At 38.4% G+C, this 22435-nt stretch overlaps 1 protein-coding gene across 1 annotated transcript in view; it reads right to left on the bottom strand.

Annotated features, from left to right (window-relative positions):
• LOC120915832 (otogelin-like protein) overlaps nt 1-22435 on the bottom strand; it is a 147359-nt gene that overhangs the window by 9065 nt on the left and 115859 nt on the right. The window contains exons 72-90 of the mRNA XM_040326638.1: nt 22251-22273; nt 21302-21407; nt 20098-20117; nt 17950-17970; nt 17379-17481; nt 16472-16524; nt 16262-16367; nt 15462-15557; nt 13194-13231; nt 12832-12867; nt 9822-9933; nt 9307-9405; nt 5309-5331; nt 4451-4556; nt 3184-3203; nt 2446-2466; nt 1921-2023; nt 674-726; nt 465-570 (exon numbers count right to left, since the gene is read on the bottom strand). Coding sequence (XP_040182572.1) covers nt 465-570; nt 674-726; nt 1921-2023; nt 2446-2466; nt 3184-3203; nt 4451-4556; nt 5309-5331; nt 9307-9405; nt 9822-9933; nt 12832-12867; nt 13194-13231; nt 15462-15557; nt 16262-16367; nt 16472-16524; nt 17379-17481; nt 17950-17970; nt 20098-20117; nt 21302-21407; nt 22251-22273 — 1245 coding nt within the window. The remainder of the gene's footprint in view (nt 1-464; nt 571-673; nt 727-1920; nt 2024-2445; nt 2467-3183; nt 3204-4450; nt 4557-5308; nt 5332-9306; nt 9406-9821; nt 9934-12831; nt 12868-13193; nt 13232-15461; nt 15558-16261; nt 16368-16471; nt 16525-17378; nt 17482-17949; nt 17971-20097; nt 20118-21301; nt 21408-22250; nt 22274-22435) is intronic.

Below are 22435 nucleotides of genomic sequence, written 5' to 3'. Positions count from 1 at the left end.
TACTAAAGTGAACAGAGCCTCACCCCATTAACTGGGTGAATATTTACTTGTGAAAAGTGACAACCCCTTTTTGAATTTAGTAAATCAAAAAAATTACCAACTTAGCTATTTTTCTTAGTGTGACACTTTAGAGAAAAATTCTACCCAATAAAATGTAATTGTCCCCCCCACCCCCACCCCTCTCTCCACCTACTTGCTGGCTCCTTTGACAGGGCAATAGAGAGTTTTAATTATAGAGAAGGAGTCTGAAGGCAAACCCATTCTGCTCTGCTCTTTCCCATAGTGCTCTGTGACACCAGTGTCATTTGTACATCCTGGAATTTTAATTTCTAATATAAAGACTGTATTTAAATATTAAAAGTAGATATAAAACATCAGTTTAAACATGTATTAACTTTAAAAAAATGTAAATCATTACAGTTTCCTTTCAATTTGTTCCATAAATAGTCCACAATTACACTTACGACATTCATATGCTGGACAGCAAATGTCAGAGGTGGGAACCTGGACTGCTCTTTCTCCATTTCGTAAGCAAACAGGCACATTGCATGTGATACCCTGACATTCGAGCTGGAAAATATACAAAGAATAAATGTGGGTTAACACACATAATTGTTCTCATTTCTCCTAATATAAGTAGGTGAGATATTACTTAAGTCATAATAGTACTTACACCACGTGTAGTTGAAATCACTGGAGGCGTAGTTGGTGGTGGTGATGGAGGTACTGTAGAAAATTATGCATTTCACATTAAACAGGAAACGATACTACTACTATTATTACCAGATGCATGTTCTGAGATGTGTCTCTCATGTGGGCACTGCTGCAAAGCTGTCCTACAGCATCTGTGAAGTTATGTTCCTTAGCAAACAGTAATGTTCACTGCTGTTTTAGTTCTGACAGGAAACTCCACCATCTTTCCACTGTACCCTCTTATCCAGCTGTGTCAAGACTGGTACAAAACACCATGGCCCGGATTTACGTATAGCCGCGTATCTTTGAGCGGGCGTAACGTATCCTATTTACATTACGCCTCCGCAACTTATACGGGCAAGTGCAGTATTCTCAAAGCACTTGCTCCGTAAGTTGCGGCGTGTTCTGTGACCTGACGTGATTGACGTTTTTCACGAACGGCGCATGCACCGTTCGTGGAATATCCCAGTGCGCATTGCTCCAAAGTACGCCGCAAGGACGTATTGGTTTTGACGTGAACGTAAATGACGTCCAGCCCCATTCATGGACGACTTACGCAAATGACGTAAAAAATTCAAACTTCGACACGGGAACGACGTCCATACTTTACATTGGTACGCCGCATGTATGCCACCATATAGCAGGGGTTACTTTACCCTGGGAAAAGCCTAGAGTAAATAGCGTATCTGTACTGCGTCGGCCAGGCGTACGTTCATGAATTCGCGTATCTAGCTGATTTACATATTTCTAGGCGTAAGTCAGCGTACACGCCCCTAGCAGCCAGCGTAAATATGCAGTTACGATCCGACGGCGTAAGAGACTTATGCCGGTCGGATCTAATAGAAATCTATGCGTAAATGATTCTAAGAATCAGGCGCATAGATACGACGGCACAACTCAGAGATACGACGGTGTATCTGGAGATACGCCGTCGTATCTGGAGATACGCCGTCGTATCTCCTTTGTGAATCTGGGCCCCTATATTCACTTAACACATGAGAGGAAACAATGTGAGCAAAGTTCAGGCTAAATCTGCTAATGGAATATATATATGACTGCGTTATTAACATTTTAAATAAAAATACTATTTTTTTTTAATTAAAATATTTCCTGAGATTTTTACACTTCCTGCAGTGTAAGCAACTTACATTATTTTTATGGTCCCTAGCAGTGTACTGTTCATACTAAATCTGCTGAAGAGCAATGTACTTCTAGCAATGTACTTACTACAATTGTATGAGGGACAGCAAGAATTCTCTGAGCTTGGCATCTCTACTACTTTTTCGCCATCTTTACAGTCTGCTGGTGGGCATCCGCTGCTCTCACAAGGCTGTAGAACGTGGGAGTTACAAAATCAGATCACTTTCATTTGACAATTAATATACACATCATCTTAGAGATAGAAAAGTTTATACTGTAAATATGATGTGAGAAATACCATACAAATCTATGAGTGCTCTCTGCTGCAAGGTTTTAAACATTAGAATAGGCCGCAGGCTCGCAGCTGTGCTATTATACTCAGTCCACAGTGGAGGCAGAAGATTGTAGAGGGCTACAAAGGGTTGGGTAGTTATTCATTTTGTTAAAGATACACCTGTGCTTAAACCTTCTAAACTTTAAAGCCTTACTCCCACTAACCCACATTTATAATAAGATCTCAATGTAGAATACTACTGATATAACACTGATTACTTCATATGCTATCTGTTTTGCTATCAGTTTTGTCACCAGGAAAAAAATAATAATACTTACTGTTACAGAAGTAGGGGGAGTCTGTAACAATAAAATATGTAAATAAATATTAATATACAGTACATTTTATCAATGGCAATATCAAACTCCTGCTGCAAAAAAAACGAATGAATAAAAACCTATTGCATAAGTGTAAGTACCATAAGATGCCAGTGCATACCAGCCAATTAAAGGGAAAAATGCATGCTAATAGGGGGAGCGAGCAGAGTAGAAGAGAGATGAGCTAACAAGCCTGCTGCTTTTCCTTTCACTGTACTGTCAGATGCTTGGGGTTGGACGTTATACAGTATGTATTTCATCTGTTTGTTTATCTTCTTGCCTCGAGTTCATTTTTAAAAAGAGTAACGCTGATGTGCAAAGTTCAACCATCAGTGGCAGCCAATCATCCTTTATCCATAGCAGGTCAGGCAGGTTCTATGGGGCCCAGCAGCACAGAAGGACCAGGACAGTCTGGCTGAATAATGCTTATACAGTACTTGGCAAATATGTTGGAAAAGCATACAGAATTCTGTAATTAAATAATTACCGTACGTAATAAAATGACTCAATGATACAGTCTAGCCAGTCAGGAGGTCTGCAGTGGTTATACAGTGGGGCTTGATTACATATAATTATACTTGTCATTCAAAGCTCTAACTGCAATTTGTACATTTCAACCCAACTTACAAAATCAGCCTGATAGTCCTATGATATTATACTACAATCAGATTTTACATATTCCACAATTGTTGTACTTACGGGAGTTGTTGGTATAGGAACTGAAAAATAAAAAGAGAAATATAGTATTACTATCTAGAATAACTCTATATAATTAACATCAGTTAAATATCAACATCCAAACAACACAACAGGTTTATTCAATAAGGCAATGCAGAATTAAAAAGTGCAGTGACCAATAGCCACCAATCAGATTTTAAAATGTTAAAAGTCAAATGATAGCTGGAGGTTGATGGAATGGTTTGCAGCAATTTACCGTATTGACCAGACCTAATGTCATATACACATGACCTACATTTTTTTGTCTCCCCAAGGACTAATGCCGCGTACACACGGTCGTTTTATGTGATGAAAAAAAATGACGTTTTTAAAAACGTCACTTTAATTGACCGTGTGTGGGGGAAAACGTCGTTTTATGTCTTCTAAAAAACGACCAAAAAAAATTGAAGCATGCTTCAATTTTATGTGTCGTTTTTCAAAACGTCAACTTTTACTTCACAGAAATTGACCGTGTGTAGCAAAAACATAGTTTAAAACGAAGTTTTTTCATCCGCGCATGCCCAGAAGCTACTTATGAAGCAAGCTTCAATGGAAAAACGTGGTGGAACGTAACCTCGCTTTGCTAGAGCATTGTGAAAAAACGATGGTGTGTAGGCAACTTCGTTTTTGAAAATTGAAGTTTCAAAAACGTCGTTTTTTACTTCACAGAAAATGTCGTTTTTTTTCATCACATAAAGTGATGGTGTGTATGCGGCATAACACTGGCCTTTATAGAGCACTTCTTATAAGAAACATAGCAGTATAGTCACTGTACACAATTCTTGTGTATGTGTGATTAATAAACCATCGGACTACCCTAAACTGTAATAATAATTATGGCTGCTTCCTCTGAAATATTCATTCCTTGATCTAATAAAAGCACAGAACATTTTTTTATTTTTAATATATATGTGCAGCATTTTTCCTTTACACAAACTTGCAATATCTCTTTGAGATTACTGGGGAATATGTCTAATAACAGATATACTGTAAACGCAAACCAGTATCAGATTACTATGGACCAGTGAAGCATTAACAATGGATGTGCAGGAAAATGTCAGATTTGTATTTATTTTTTGCCTTTATTAATACCCTCTAATTTCATTTCGAATTAAAATATATCTTCAAATTATTTTTTGCACTCTCCTTATTTGTTAGTTCTGTCTGCTTGCCGTAACGTGATTTGTATTACAAAGCTTTTCTTTGAAAATAAAGAAAGCAACCAAATTAAATGAAGGTCTGCACTTACTGCAGAAGATTGCCTTGCAGCAAGGGTCATCAGTTGGACTTTGAATCTTATACTCATTTTCTTTACACTCGGGTTCAGGAGCGCAGGTTACGTGTCTACATGGAGGCTACAATATAGAGAGAGTTGCACAATTAGGACATGTTATGGGTTACACTTATCATTACTAGGCCTTCTTAGGAAAGCATGTACTTTGTTTCAATCCAACGTCAGAGTAGGTCTGTGATGAAAAAGCACATAACTTTTCAGGTATCAAGTGCATGCTGGAAATATTATCTAATACCAGTTGTATGGTTGGAAAAATACTGAACTTGCTCTTCACCAGGACACCTGTATTCACAATATTAAGAATGTTTGTGAATATTCCAAAAAATTTTGGGCAAAGTATTATCCACTTTCCAATGATACGTACAACATGCTATATTTCCCAGCGAATTGGCTAATCTCTGAAATCACCCCCCCCCCCCCAAAAGACAGATTAAATGAGAAGTCCACACAAAAATGATATTCTAGTATTGGATGAATGATTTGGGCTGAATTTCTTATTCTTCTTTTTTTCTGTTTGCTTCCAAGTTCCTGAACTTACCTTACTACTTAGTCTATTGCCATAGAGTCATGCTCACATTTATGGGTGCTAATTATTTGTATATTTTCTACAGTATTAGGAAATATTAAAGTTAGCATGACACCCTTTTTCAACTTTATATTGGCCATATGGAAAGGTGGTACCAGAAACTATGGTGGGGATTTCTTGCAAATATAGAACACCCTGAAAACAAGGGCAGATATTCATCCAAAACAAAAGTATGAATTTTGGGTGGACTTATCTATGAAGTTTTTTTTTGTCTGGTGAAAACTTACAGGAGGTGGAGTTGGTGGAGGTGCTGAAAAAGATAAAAAAAGTACACAAATCAGCATTAGAACATGTTAGAACATTATAAAGAAAATTGTAACAATTACCAAAACAGATCTCCCCTTTAGACCTCCTGGCTATGTGCCTGTCACTCTGCCTGCTCCTTTTTCCATTGTTTAAAATTATTATTATTTTTTAGAGCAAGTGGGTGCCACTGGAGTTATAAAGATATCACTGCTGGAGCAGAAGAAGCATTAATACAGCAAATGTATCATTCAATCTGCCAGCATTCTGAGACAAAGTCAACTAGAACCCGAGGCAACGATGCCAAAGAACAACCAAAGAACAACCTCACATCCTCAACTCAGAAACAAATAAAAAACTGAAGGAATAAAATAGTTTCCAGTAAGACACCTAAATAATCTAATGATACATGATCTAAAAACATTATTATTAACCATACTGGTCACTTTTTCATATTAGTGGCAATGGCGTAGCAGCATAAGTAGCAGAGGAAGTGACTGCTACATAACCCATAGTTACATAGTTGCATAGTTAATCTGGTTGAAAAAAGACCATCCAATTCAACCAACAGAGAAGAAAAAAAAAAGAAAGAAAGCCAACGTACTCAAATAGATAATCTCCATATGCACTATCCCCCCTAGTTGATCCAGAGGAAGGCAAAAAAAACAAAAATCAATAAAGGGGCAAAAAATGTCTTTGCTGATCCCCAAGAGATAATCAGATATTCTCTGGATCAACTTTTATTATAAATAGTAGACATGCGCAGACTGGAATATTTTGTTTCGTTTTTTTGTTTTCGTTTGGAAAATAAATTTATTTAGTTACTCCCGAAAATCGTTTTGATTTATTTCGTTTTTCGTTGGGGAATAGCTTTCGTCCGAAAATCCAATAATACTTGGTTTCTGTCGAATGGTCAAAAGAATATTCGCCGGAACGTCAAATCTTTTTGGTTTCTGTCGAATGGGCAAACGAATATTCGACGGAACGTCGAATCTTTACGTCAAATCGTACATTTCCGTTCGAATATTCCGCCTACAAGAATTCTAATGTTGTATGACTAGTAATAATGTCGAATCCATTCTCTATAATGTCGAATCTATTTTCTCATAAAGCGAAATCAATTCTCTGTAATGTCGAATCTATTATTTCTATAGTGTCGAATCTTTTCTCTATAATGTCGAATCTTTTCTCTATGATGTCGAATCTTTTCCCTATAATGTCGAATCTCTCTATATCAAATTTTTACCGCAACGAAAACGAAAATAAAGCATTTTTTATGTCGGATCTTTCGGTTTTCATTTCTTGCACTAACCTGATTTTCGGACGAAAATGCATTCTAACGAAAACGAATGCACATGTCTAATAAATAGTAGTATCCTGTTATATTATGTGCATTTAGGAAAGAATCCATACCTTTCTTAAAACAATCTACTGAGCTGACCAGAACCAGTCAATTCCACTTTTTCACAGCTCTTACTGTGAATAAGCTTTTCCATATATCAAGATTAAATCTTTTTTCCTCTAGACATAAAGAGTGCCCTCTTGTCCTCTATGATGACCTTAAAGTGATTAAATCTCTACTAAGTTCACTTTATGGACCATTTATATATTTGTACATGTCGATCATATCCCCCTTAATCTCCTCTTCTCAAAAGAAATAAATTCAGTTCAGCTAATCCTTCCTCATAGCTGTGCTCCTCCATTGCCCTTATCAGTTTAGTTGCCCTTCTCCCCAGTTTCCAAATATATATTCCAGATGTAATCTTACTAATGTTTTGTACAGGGGAAACATGATATCTCTCTTTCTGCAACCCATACCTTTTTTAATACAAGAAAGGATTTTGCTTGCCTTTGTATGCTAATATGTGTGTCCTGTGGGTGTCCCAGAAAAAGTATGACCTGTGTGTGTCCCAGAAGACAAGCTGGCCATTCACAAAGCGTCACGCGTGTGGCGCACATGCGCAGTCATAAGCAGCAAGGCTCCACTGCCGGTTTCCCTTAGTAGGAATGGAGGTGCCTGCACCCGATCCGATGGACGGATCAGCCTCGGGGGGGGGGGGCAACATTGTGGGGTCCCTGGACAGGTAAGTGTCCTTATAAAAAGTCAGTAGCTACTGTGTTTGTGGCTGGAACACCGTTTTAAAGAGTCCCTAACAATTAGAAACAATGGCTTTGAAATGACAGATCTCAATTCTTTGAGGACCCGTGGGTGTATGCCATCTGGTCCAGGTACCTTATACATCTTTATTCTGTCTATTTCTGGACCATATCAATTTTGAGCCATAGTGGTTCATTTGGGGCTGTCAATACCACCCCCATTATGGACATGAACTGCCCCATGCTCCTTTGTATACACAGAGCTGAATAAGTTATTTATTATATTTGGCTTCTTCTGTCCCCAGTTACCCACTCTAGATTATTTTGGAAAGGGCCTACATGATCAGACCTGACTTTTTTTTACTATTAATATATTTGAAGAATTTGTAGAGTTTGTTCTTCTCTCTTTTGCAATATGTAGTTAATTTAGAATTTGTGTGGCCTTGATTTTCTTGTTACATATTCTGTTATATTCCTTGTAACATTTAAAAGATGGTAGTGTTCCCTCATTTTTATATTTTTTTAAAGCTCTCTCCTATTTTTTTTTCTTATTTTACATTTGGCCATGAACCACATATGTTTTTGTTTTTAGCCTTTTAAAATGATTGCCCATGGAAATATTTTTTGCAGTGTTTTTGACATGGGGGGCCATAGCCTTGAGGGATAGCTGGGACCTGGTCATTTCATTCTCCCTCACTACAACAGTGCATCATCATACTTTATTGCCTAGGGCAGGCCTTGATCCTTGCAAGTCTATTACACTATGAAGAACTGGTACTCATATAATGTGTAACTAATATTTTTCAGCCTAGAATAATTTATTAACCACTTGACGCCCGCCCGCCGTCAAATGACGGCGGGCGGAACGCTCTATTGTTCTATTGTTCTGACAGGACGTCATATGACGTCCTGTCATTTAAAGCCTCTAGGGCGCGCGCGCACCTGTCGCGTCACTGGGAACACGGTGCGCGTGCCCGGCAGCCGCGATGGCCGCCGGGCACCCGCGATTGGCTAGTAACTGAGCGGGGACGTGGAGCTCTGTGTGTAAACACAGAGCTCCACGTCCTGTCAGGGAGAGAGGAGACCGATCTGTGTCTCTTGTACATAGGGACATAGATCGGTCACCTCCCCCAGTCACTCCCCTTCCCCCACAGTTAGAACACACCCAGGCTACACATTTAACCCCTTCCCCGCCCCCTAGTGGTTAACCCCTTCCCTGCCAGTCACATTTATACAGTAATCAATGAATATTTATAGCACTGTTCACTGTATAAATGTGAATGGTCCCAAACATGTGTCAAAAGTGTCCGATGTGTCCACTATAATGTCGCAGTCCCGAAAAAAAAACGCAGATCGCCGCCATTCCTAGTAAAAAATTTTTTTTAAAAATCATTATGTACCCTATTTTGTAGGCAATATAACTTTTGCGCAAACCAGGTTATTGCGAATTTTTTTTTTTTACCAAAAATATGTAAATATTTTTTAAAAATGGGATATTTATTACAGCAAAAAGTAAAAAATATTGTGTTTTTTTTCAAAATTGACGCTCTTTTTCTTGTTTATAGCCCACAAAATAAAAACCGCACAGGCGATCAAATACCACCAAAAGAAAGCTCTATTTGTGGGGAAAAAAAGGACGCCAATTTTGTTTGGGAGCCACGTCGCACGATTGCGCAATTGTCAGTTAAAGCGACGCAGTGCCGGAAGCTAAAATCTCGTCTCTGCAGGAAGGGGGTGTAGGTGCACAGTAGGCAAGTGGTTAAATAGGAATTTACAAAAAATAAAGCTGTATTCTGAATGGTTTTCAATGATAGAAAAGATAGTTTATCATTTAGACAAGGTCTGCTGCAAAGTTTCCTAACTCTTCTGCTATAAAGACACTTACGACATTGATGCTCGGGACAGCACTCTGTTGCAGGATCTCCAAGCAGCAGTGGTGGCCTGTTATCATCACATGTGGGGATATAGCATCCCTCTTGACATTCTGCATGTAAAGAATAAACAACACCTTAAACAGTGAGCAAGTTTTCAATGAACAAGAAATTGTATTTTCAGAATTAAAGGTAAAGTTCAGCCAGACATGTTATGTTGACATGGGCTCTCATACACTGCTTTGATGATGGCTAACTAGCCTGGAATGGAGATAGGCAGTTTGGATTAATTGTGTATATATTAGCACAGTTGGCCATACTCAAAAATAGTAATTGGTATGGCTCCACTTCCTATCCTTAAAATAGGAGAGGGGGGGGGGGGTGTGTGTGTGGAGAGATTGGTGATAAAAGCAAATAACCTCCTGTTTTAAGAAAGCTGCTTTACAGTAAAATGAAAACTGTGCATAAACTGATAATAGTTAAAAACATTATTTTTTTGGTGTTATCTAATAATACAAAGTCAACTTACGGCATTCAATAACTGGACAGCAGCGAGTAGCAGAAGAAGGTTCCATTACTACTGGGACTGCACCCATCTTCGTACAAGTCACGGGAGGACAGAGCACATTCAAGCATGGTGGCTTTTGGAAACAAAAATGCAATTATGTGTAAGTGCCTGCACATATGTGTAAAATCATCAAATATAGGAAAAAGTGTTAGTAGTAAGCATAGGTGTGCGCAGCCTATTGCATTAGGGTGTGCAGCCCAAAGCACAAACACACAATAATGCCACATGCTGTTAAAGGGAGGAGGCTCTGATGGTGGGAGACAGTTGATTGGGAGCATATTTTGTTACATCCTAAGTATAGGTGTAATGTGTTCCTACAGTTGAACCTAGCCTTTAATATAATGGGGCATTTACACTGGCCACTGGCACCCCAACCACCCACCTGGTGCCACCCCTGGATAATGCTGATGCACATGGGGTGATTAGGGTGTGCCCAGGCACACCCGCCACACCCTGTGTGCACGCCTATGGTAGTAAGTGAAAGGGTACTTTAGCCAAAAGTATTATTTTCTTCAATCTAGTTTCCATTGCTTTAAAAGGAGGATTTATTATTAAAGTGGACTTGAACTCTTTTGCTATTTGATAAGGAAACATCTAAAAAAAAAAAAAGTTTTTTTTTTTTGCACTTAAGCAGCATCCCAAAAAATGTACTCTGTCTTCAAAAGGTAGTAAACCACAAAAAAGAAAACCAAACTTTTTTCGCCCTACAAGTTAAGAGCATATTGTGCTAGTATGCATTGCATTATGAAAGACTTACCTGAAAACGAAGACCTCCAGTGGTACGCTATCATTGCTGACGCGGCTTCCACCTTTACCCAGTCTTCCTACCCGGTTCACTGGCTGCGGCCATTTGAATGTCTAAACCACGATGGCATCACTCCCATGCATGTGTGAAGGAGCCGTGGCACTGCTCTCTCAATGGACTTTCCACCGTCCATTGAGAGTGCAGTGCGCATGCACCGGTGACATCACTGCAAACGGTGCACGTGTAGGAGATATTTACTGTACCTACAGGTAAGCCTTGTTAATAGGCTTACCTGTAGGTATAAATAAAAAAAGGACTTCGCTACCACTTTAAATTCCTCCTGGAAAAGCGTATGTCACTTCCTGTTGCCTGTGACTTGTATTTTTATGAGTTTTGGAGTGAGAATTGGAGATGTCACTACTGTGCTGCTTACTGTTCTGTTTCCTGAAAAAGAAGCTGTACCTGAAGACCTGCAGTGCAAGAACGTCCCTGCTTCTGCTTAAGGTATTTTTTTGATCTGTTCTTCCTTCACCTCGTCTGCCACATATTGATCATTGCCCCATAGTTATCACACCACTATTCAATCTGTGGGACAGCTCTGACATGAGTAGGCAAGGCCCTGTTGTTTTATTAAATAACAGCTTCCACACTGTCTCTATGTTAATGTATAGTATAGTAATGAGAGTAAGATTAGCTACAGGAAGCATATATGCATTAAGTGGTTCTACAAATGTAATGCCCCATACACACAATCGGATTTTCATGTGTACGGGCATGGTTTTTCCGCCGCAATTCCGCTCAAGCTTGGCTTGCATACCCACTGGCACACAAAAGTTCTTTGAACTTTCAATAGTTAGGAATGTGGTGTTGTACAACATTACGACGAGCAGAGAAAATTAAGTTCAATGCTTCAGGGCATATGTTGAATTGTTTTCGAACATGCGTCTGAATTTTGCGCGTCGGAATTGCTACAGACGATCAGATTTCTGCCAGCAAAAGTCTGATGGGGCATACACACGATCTGAATTTCTGTTCAAAAGCTCACATCGGACTTTGCTGTCGGAATTTCCGATCGTGTGTACGGGGCATAAGAATGCATTAAGGTAAAAGGAAACTTCTGTGAACTGTATACCCCCCAGCCCCCATAAATACCTACCTGAGCCGGTTCTCCACCCAGCCCTGTGCCTGAGAACAGCAGCTCTGTTCTCATTTCACAAGACAGAGAGGCAGCAGTGGGTGCCATTGGCTCCTGCTGCTGTCAATCAAATCCTGTGATGAGCAAATTGAGGGCCGGGCCACATCACACTATCTGTGTCTATGGACGCAGGCATAACAGCTTGGGATCAATCCTGCACATGGATCAATTCTAGCTATGGGGGCACTTGCTGAAGAGGAGGAGCAAGGTGGGCCATCATGGGACCCCACAAGAGAAGGATAGCTGCTAAGGTGCAAAGCCATTGCAAAGAGCAGGTAAGTATGACATGTTTATTATTTAAACAAAAAGAGGTTTAGAATCTTTACAAAACATTGCTTTTAGTTTTGGATTGGAGTGGACACCTTCTGTATTTTTCCAGTTTACCATTATCAATGAAAGTAAAGGAAAAATCTAGAAAAGTAATAGTGGGGAAATCTTCCTATGGGGACCCTAGTTCTGGTGATTGGGGGGCCCCAAGGGATTGCTTTAATTTGCAGGGATTTACTCTCAGTTCTTGTTTTGGCTATGGGACAGGAAGTGAAGGTAAACCTCCCCAAGGGCACACAGTTGGCAAAACAAAAACCTGACCTGACAAATAACCCTCCCTTTATCCAAAATAAAAACAAATGTTTTGCTTATAAAGTAGTTTTACTTGAAGGGTCTTTTCATTTGCTTGCCTTTTTGGGAGGGTACGGCTTCCAGAGTACATGAACACGTACAGCAAAATATATAAAGTGTATAGGCTGTTATTGCTGACCTATTCAATACTTTATAAATCCCTGGAATCTGAATGCATCAACCAAAGCACAAAGTGATAAGTTGTGCCAGTGACTGGGTAAGGCTCCGTGGGATAAGCAGGGATGACAGGCAACTAGAATTTTATGAGGGAAAGTTCATCAATGCCAGCCTATGTATTTCGTTCAATGTATATTCTCTACTTGACCTGAGCTCCAGAGTCCGCACTGCTCCCTTAGCACATAAAAAAAATATATATACAGTACATTATAAAGATAACAACTTGCATAACTTACTAGAGGTGTAGGTATTAGAGGTTGAGTGGGTGGAGCCTATGGATGAATAAAATGAAAAATGTCAGATATAGCTAAAATTTGTTAAAATGCAGTCATATTTTGTCAGTGTTGTGACAACATATACATTTTGTACCAAATGTCACAATATTTTAGACATCCATAACTGTAGATAGTAAGCAAGTAGATTTAGAGAATATAAATAAATATAATTTAGGAAAAATAATAATAATTATTCCTACTATTATAGCAACAATAACACCAACAACAATAATATGCATTAGAACGATATATAATAATAACAAATAAAAATAGCAAAATTAAAATTATGCTTCATGCTGGTATAATATTCAGTAATGACTTACAGTAGAGGTTGGAAGTGGCTGTGATGTTGTTTGCGGTGCTAAAATATAAAGAGAAATATATCAGCTCTAGATATTTTTATGGAATCACAGCACCACACTATATTATGGTGCAAACATGCTCAAATCACTTCATGACCAATTAATACTTTGTGTTTCTCCTGCATTATGAGATTAGCTAACAGAAAGCTGTTTTTGTAGACCTACCCATGCTCCCTACCAAATCCTGTTGACACCCAGCAGCATATGGAGGTTTCTATTGTAATATTTTCTCATCCAGATCTTACCAGCAAAGATATGATGAAAGAGGAGAAGTCACAAAGATCCTAATTCTATTTTCTTTTATACGTATCTGATAACTATAGGGGGCTAGAAAAATCAATGGATGTCCACCAAAAAGTTAGATTTTCTGTTATTGTAAGAGGTGGTGTTATATTGTAAGCTTGGATGTAAATAAAGCTTTCTTTTTAGCAATATTATTTTAATCAGAGCTTTTTTTCCGCAGAAAATAGGTGCAGGAACTCAACCACGACCAGTTCAGATTTCACAAACAATAGAAGGGTCTTAAAGGGGTATTAAATACCAGAATTGCATTACATACAGAGTGCAGAGTTCAGGGTGTTACAAAGCTGTCACTTGTAAACACAGAAACCAGACTTCTGTGTTTACAAGTGATTGTGGTGAGCAGGGAGCACAGGGTCTGAGACAGAGGTGGTGGAACTGAGTTCCCCCAAGTTCCCCCTGAAAAAAGCCCTGATTGTAATATATTTTTACCATTATTATTATGAATGAGTTTGATTTAGTTTTAAGTAATGGATGATCAACAAAAGTCAGGGTTCTCTTTGGCAGATCTTAAAGTGATTGTATATGCTCCAATTTTTTTTAAATAAAACAAAAACATGTCATACTTACCTGCTCTGTTCGATGGTTTTGCACAGAGCAGGCTCAATCCTCCTCTTCTGGGGTACCTCACCAGTGCTTCTGGCTCCTTCTCTCCTCCACAAAGAGCAATGCTTGGCCTAAGCCTCTGCTCTCTCCTCACTGGCTGTGATTGACAGCAGCAGGAGCCAATGGCTCCTACTGTTGTTTCTGAGCCAATGAGGAGGAAGAGAGCCAAGACAGCTGTTGCTCTTGTGCACATCGGTAGATCGAGATTGGGCTCAAGTATGTATAAGGGGGAGGGGGAGCTGCATGCAAAAGATTGTTTACCTTAATTCAGAGAATGCATTAGGGTAAAAAAAAAAACTTCTGCCTTTAAAACCACATTAATTGGGGTGATCTCTAAATAAATAAAGCATGTATGTTTTGCAAAGTGAATGTTCATTTAATTTAGTTAAAAAGGTGAAGCTGTGTTCACTTCAATGATCCAGCGAAAATATATATATATATATATATATATATATATATATATATATATATATATTTTTTTTTTTTTTTTTTATTTCCTTTGTACATGATCAATTACTCAAAATGAACATGGATTTACCTTAATCAAATGAACATTCGCTATCCCTTTAGCAAATGAAACCTGCAATGTCAGTTCTAAAATTATGATTTATCTGTCTGCTGAGACCTACCCAACTTATGAATATTTAAATAAATTCTCATGAGAAACCCTCCAATCACAATTATTAAGTGTCAGTACCAGACTAATAGCTTGTCTCAATACCAAAATCCTTGGAAAGGAAGGACTGGAAAAATGTAAACAATGACATTCCCATCATCCCTTAGTGAAGTCTTTTTCTGTACTGTATTCCAGATATTTGCGTACAAAGTCACATGGCATGGGAGGGAAAATTACATGTTTCTTATATTATTTGCATGATCTAGACCTGACCCTTAAAACAACGGATATCCAACAGTAGTCACAGAGGGGTTATGATTTTTTTTATTTCTGTGTATATAAATGACTGATGTATGAGGACCCATAACCAGTGCTTGCTTTCACACTATAGAGTTGTTATTCTTTGATATTGCATTTTTTTTAAGGGGACAGTGTAAATGCAAATGGCTTTTCCTTGAGGTCTACTTTATGTGTGGAAAACCTTTGTATAATTAACAAAATCCTTGGGAAAAAGAACTTGAAACATGGCATTTCTATCTTCCCTTGATTAAGCATTTTTCTGGTGATTCTGTATTGCATATATTTGCGTGTATGTAAATGGCTGATGTATAAGGACTCATAAGCTTTTTTAAGGGGACATTCTAAATGCAAATGGCCTTTCCTTGAGGTCTTCTTTAAATGTGGAAATCATAGGTATAATTACTTACGACATTCATATATTGGACAGCACTCTGTATCTAGATTGAAGATCACAATTGGCTGGCTATCACCACAATAGGGAGGTGGTAGGCATGGATCACACTCTGTAAAAAAACAAAACAAAAAACATATTTATTCACATTTTATCAGACAACCATTTGGAGTGTGTAGGCCAAATTAATCCCTGGACATGTATCTTCATTACATATAGAAAGATGCATCATTTAATCAAACAAAATGATGAGTCTGGTGAAGTACATGTTAGTATTGAATTTCCTCTCATGTGCAAGAAAAATCAGCATTTTGCTTGCACATGAAATAATTATTGATGTGAACAGATCCTTGCCTCATTAACTAAGTTAATATTCTCTTTGTAGAGTGAGAATGCTCTATTAATTATTAATTTAGCAAACCGATCAAATTACTATGTTTGCTTTCTTCGTTATTGTAGTGTATCGTTTGCTTCAAAACCACAGAGAAACGTTGGTGTACAATTCCACACAAAAGAGTGAGTTATCCCCCTCTCTCTCTCTCTCTCTCTCTCTACCTCCTTGCCTGCTCTTTAGGACGAGCACTAGTGAGCTTACATCATAGAGCAGGAGTTTGAAGGCAAACACCTCCTTCTCTGCTCTTTCCCATAGTGCTCTGTGTCACCAGTGTCATTCTGGACTGCACTCTGATATTTCAATATAAAGGCTTTTTTTTAAATATTAAAAGTAGACTTTAAAAAACATGTTTTGAAAACTGAATAACTCAAAAACTTTAAATCATTGCAGTATCCTTTTAATATGCTATAAATCACACTTACGACATTCATATGCTGGACAGCAAGTGTCAGAGGTGGGAATCTGGACTTCTCTTTCTCCCTTCCGTAAGCACACAGGCACATTGCATGTGATACCGTGACATTCGGGCTGGAAAAGATACAAAGAATAAAATGTTGGTTGGCACACATTATTGTTATCATTTCGCCTAATGTAATTTGGTGAAATATTACTTAAGTCATAATGGTACTTACACCACGTGTAGTTGATACCACTGAAGGAGTAGTTGGTGGTGGAGGTGGAGGTTCTGTTGAAAATGATAATTTTTTCAGTAAACAGGAAGCTATACTACTACTAATATTATATGTGTCTTCCATATGAGCACAGCTGCAAAAATGTCCTACAGATCTGTGAAGTTAGATTCCTTAGCACAAATAAAATACACACGGCTGTTTTAGTTTCTGGTACTGGAGTCCTATTGACAGGAAACTCCCCCATCTCTCCATGTCATACCCCCTTTTAACCAGCTGTGTATAACTGTGTATAGCAAACTCTATATAAACATCAGTTAAATATCAACATCCAAACAACACAACAGGTGTATTTAATAAGACGATGCAAAATGAAATGTGCAGTGACCAATAGCCACCAATCAGATTTTTAAATGTCAAACGTTAAATGATAGCTAGGTGCAGATTTTATGGATTGCAGCACTTTGCCTTATTGAACAGACCTTATGGGATAGACACATGAACTACATTGATACCACTGGAAGAGTAGTTGGTGGTGGAAGAGGAGGTACTATTGAAAATTATAAATTTTTCATTAAACAGGAAAGTATACTGCTACTAATATTACCAGATGCATGTTCTGAGATGTGTCATTCATGTGAGCACTGCGGCAAAAATGTCCTACGACATATAGGAAATTAGATTCCTTGGCACAAATGCAATGCCCACTGCTGTTTTCGTTTTAGGTACTGGAGTCCTATTGACAGGAAACTCCACCATCTTTCCACAATGCCCTACCCCCTTTTATCCAACTGTGTCATGACTGACAAAAAGCCACACCTTGACTTCACACATGGGGGGGGGCAGTGTGAACAGTGTACGTTTAGACTAAATCTGCTCAAGAACAATGTACTTCTAGCAATGTACTTACTACAAGTGTATGAGGGACAGCAAGAATTCTCTGAGCTTGGCATCTCTAGTGCTTTTTCGCCATCTTTACAGTCTGCTGGTGGGCATCCGCTGCTTTCACAAGGCTGTAGGGCGTGAGAGTTACAAAATTAGATCACTTTCATTTGACAGTCAATATACACAACATCTTAGAGATAGGAGAACATTTTACTTTCAGGTTGGAAAGGGATTTTGGTACCGTAGAGGTTATAAATATATTGTGAGGTGCCATATAAATCTATGAAGGATCTCTGTACATGCACGGCCAATACTGCAGAGGCATAAGGGATTTAAAACATTAAAGAGACTGCAGCTGTGCTATTGAGGTCAGTAAACAGGGGAGGCAAAAGGTTTTAGAGGGCTACAGAGGGTTGGCTAGTTGTTAGTTTTGTTAAAGGCACACCTGTGCTTAAACCGTCTAAACCATAAAGCCTTACTCTCACTAATCCATATTTACGATAAGATCTCAATGTGGAATACTACTGATCTTAAACTGATTGTTTTATATGCTATCCTATCAATTTGGTCATCAGGAAATAAATAAATAAACTTACTGTTACAGAAGGAGGGGGAGCCTGTAAAAAAAAAAGCGTAAATAAATATTGATATACAGAATATTTTATGAATGGCAATATTAAACTCCTGCTGCAAAAAGCAAATTAATAAAAACATATTGCATAGGTATAGGCACCATAAGATGCCAGCGCATACCAGTACACACCACAGATAGGTGCCAGTGTTTCCCAATACTTCAGCCTCTGTATAGATAGATTAGGCAGAGTCACACAGGATTGCACTATGGTGGTTGTGTTGGGGAAATGCCTATTTATTAGTATCAGGAAATTTGTCTTTTGCTCATCACATTCACTCTTGAAGTCTTTTTGGCTTTTGATATGCACTGAAACTTTATGATACCTAAAGTTATGTGACAGTTTTTAAAACATATTTTTGGATTACCGAGAACAAGGAGGCACCCTTTACGTCTAGAGGAAAAAATATTTTATCACCAAATACGGAAGGGTTTCTTCACAGTAAGAGCTGTAGCAAAACCGGTAGAGGAAACATCTATACTTTACTCCAACAGAAACTTCACAGGGTTACCCGTTTTTAGACCCATGTATGTTATATATGTCATAAAGTATATTTTTTATTATATTATATGTGTCATTGAATCAGTACCGAGATAGTCCCTCTAGGTGATTATATATTGGTTGGGCAGCATCAGCAACTGCTGCCATATTCCCACCTGGTTTAATTTTCCCACAGTAAGAGCTGTGAAAATGTGGAATAGACTCCCTCCAGAGATGATTCCGGCCAGCTCAGTAGATTGCTTTAAAAAAAGGTCTGGATTCTTTCCTAAATGTACATAATATAACTGGGTACTGACATTTATAGGTAAGGTTGATCCAGGGAAAATCCGATTCCCTGTTGGGAGATCAGGACAGGATTTTATCCTCTGCTATAGCAAATTGGATCATGCTCTGCTGGGGGTTTTCGCCTTCCTCTGAATCAACTGTTGGTATAGGATTGTGTATATGGGATTGTATTTTTTGTTTGAACTAGATGAACTTGTGTCTTTTTTCAACTTGACTAACTATATAACATTAATTCAGCTCTGTGTTCATTAGAAAATGTATATGTTTAAATGGAAACGGTGTAAGTAGCTTGAATCTGACCTGGGATCAACCTGCCTGCACAGAAAAGTTCAGACTGAGAGATGCAGAAGCAGAAAAAGGAGTCAAAGGACAAATTACATGCTAACAGAAGGAGAGAAGATGTGACAGAGACATGAGCTGACAAGCCTGCTGCTTCTCTTTTCACTGTTCCTCCTAAGGATTGGAGCTGAAAGTGTTATGAAACTACTGTAGATAGAATTCAGATATCCTGCCCTGTCAGTCGTGCATGTGCTATGTGGCTGAGCTGTGAAAATCTAAGGACTGCATGGACAAAAAGGCAAATCCTGTAGCAGGTAAAACAGCTCCCATGTATGTATTTCATCTGTTTGTTAATCTTTTTCCCTGGAGTTCAGCTTTAAAAGGAGTAATGATGATGTGCAAAGTACAACCATCAGTTGCATTCAATCATCTTTTAGCCATAGCAGGTCAGGCAGGTGCCATGGGCCCAGCAGCACATAAGGACCAGGACAGTCTCATTGAATAATGCTTTATACAGGCACCAACAGCATTTGGCATATATGTTCAGGCCAAAGCGGTGTGGCAGTACCACTTTTGCCCGGAGGTGAGGGGCGCTGGAGCTGAATGTTCGGCTGACCTCGGCAAACCTTGGAAAGGTCGAGCTGTCCTCAGGCCTTTCCGGCTGTTTCCGAGGCTCTCCGGCTCACCCCCACCTCTGACCGCATGCCATTGAAGTCAATGCGGAACAAATTATTTTCGTTTCTATTGACTTCAATGGGGGAACTTTGAATATGCAAGTACTTTGGATTACGAGCATTGGAACGGATTATGCTCGTAATCCAAGGTACGACTGTACATTTCAATAAAGCAAGACTCAATGATAGAGTCTAACCAGTCAGGAGGTCTGCAGTGGTTATACAGTGGGGCTTGATTAAATATAATGATATTTGACATTCAAAGCTCTACCTGCAATCTGTACATTTCAACCAAACCTCTCAAAATCAGCCCGATAGTCCTAGGATTTATACTACAATCAGATTTTACACATTCTACCTTTTTGGTACTTACTGGAGTTGTTTGTATAGGAACTGAAAAATAAAAAGAGGAATATGGTATTACTATCTAGAATAACACGGAAAGAATTTATAGCTGTGCATAGCATACTCCAGGGATATGCAATTAGCGGACCTCCAGATGTTGCAAAACTACAATTCCCATCATGCCTCTGCCTTTGGATGTCATGCTTGTGGCTGTCAGAGTCTTGCTATGCCTCATGGGACTTGTAGTTCTGCAACAGCTGGAGGTCCGCTAATTGCATATCCTTGGCATACTCTATATAAACATCAGTTAAATATCAACATTCAAACAACACAATAGGTTTATTCAAAAATTCAATGCGACCAACAGACACCAATGAGATTTTAAAATGTTAAAAGTCAAATGATGGCGACGTGCAGATGTTATGGCGTGCAGCGCTTTGCCTTATTGAATAGACCTGATGGGATAGACACATGGACTACGTTTATTTATTTCCTCATCTAGAGGAGGAATGGCAAATCACCACCTGGGCAGAGTTCATCTTACAACCAAGGACCAACACCGGCCGTATACATCACTGTTCATAACAAACAAAACAGCATAGTCCCTGTACACACTTCCTGCAAAATGTGTGAATAATAAACATCACTCCACAGATTTCAGAAAGAGAGGAAACATTCATGACTACCCTAAATTGTAATAATACCGTAATTATGATTGCTTTCTCCAAAATATGTTTTCCTTGATCTAATATAATTACAGAAAAACCTTGTATTTTAAATGTATATGTGCAGCATTTTTCCTTTATATAAATTTGCAATGTCTCTTTGAATTTGCTAGTTAATGTGACTATAATAACAGATATGCTGTAAATGTAAACCAGCATCAGATTGCCACAGGCTAGTGAAGCATCAACAATGGAAATGCCTTCCTCGATATCCTCTAATTTTCTTTCTAATTACAATAAGGTCAGATTTCCTGTGTATGACCTTCAGGGCATATTTTATAAAATGTGATAATAACAAATAGTTTGTAGAATTTGTTAAAAGACAGATTCAGCTAGATAATCTTAAAAGAGAATATTAAGAACATCTGCACTTCTCTTGATCTTCAAATACGTTTTTGCTCTCTTTTACTTTGTTATTTTTGTCTACTTGCCGTAGCATGTGTTTTCTAATACAAAGCAAAACGCAAACAAACGCAACAAAATAAGATAATGAATATCAGCACTTACTGCAGAAGACTGCCTTGCAGCAAGGGTCTTCAGTTGGACTTTGAATCTTATACTCATTTTCTCCACATGTGGGTTCAGGAGCGCATGTTACGTGTCTACATGATGGCTACAATATAGAGAGAGTTGTACAATTTTAGCGGTCATAGGGTCATGTTATGAGGCACAATTATCACTACTAGGCGTGCTTAGGAAAAGTCTTGTTTTCATGTACTCTGCAATCTAATCTAATGTCAAAGCTTGCAATGAAAACATTTAAAATATATTTTTAGTGCTTTTAAAAGCATTATGGAGGTGCAACATGGAGGCCCTATAACAGTTAATTTGTGTACAATACATAACAACATAATATGTGGCACTGAATGCACATCACTACTCAGGCACAAAGTGCATGCTGGGAATATTATATAGTACAATGGAAGCACACCGAGCGCCCTCTTCACCAACACACATGTATTCACAATATTAGGAATGTTTGTAAATATTCCAACACATTTTGGGCAAAGTAAAATCCACTTTTTAAATGATAATTTACAATGTGAATTTGAAACCCCCTCCCCCACTGAAAGAAATAGATTAAATGAGCAGTCTACCCAAAAATGATATTCTAGTAATAAATTAATAATATTTTTTTGGGGAGCTCTGGTGGTCAGATATTCTTTCCCAAATTCCTGAATTCACCTCACTACTTGGTCCATTACTATAGAGTCATGCTCACATTGATGGGTGCTAATTATTTATATATTTTCTACAGTATTAGAAATAATATAATAAAGTTAGCATGACACCCATTTTAAGCTTTACAATGGCCAAATGGAAAGGTGGTGCCAGAAACTGTGGTGGGGATATCTTGCCAATGGAGGACACCCTGAAAATAAGTTCTGATATTCATCCAAAGGTATGATCCTTGGGTTGACTTTAATATAAAGTTTATTGACTGGTGAAAACTTACAGGTGGTGGGGTTGGTGGAGGTGCTGAAAAAGATAAAAAAAAAAGTACACAAATCAGCATTAAAAAATGGTATTAAGCAAATTGTAAATTAGCACAAAAACCAATCACAATTTATTTTCTAGTAATATGGTTCAAGGAAGCTAATGTCTGATTTGTTGTTGTGTGGATCACTCTGCTTTGTGCGC

This window comes from Rana temporaria, chromosome 10 (genome assembly GCF_905171775.1).
Source record: "Rana temporaria chromosome 10, aRanTem1.1, whole genome shotgun sequence".
Classification (NCBI taxonomy): Eukaryota; Metazoa; Chordata; class Amphibia; order Anura; family Ranidae; genus Rana; species Rana temporaria.
The sequence above is the reverse complement of the archived record's forward strand: the minus strand, read 5'-3'. Positions and strand labels throughout refer to the sequence as shown.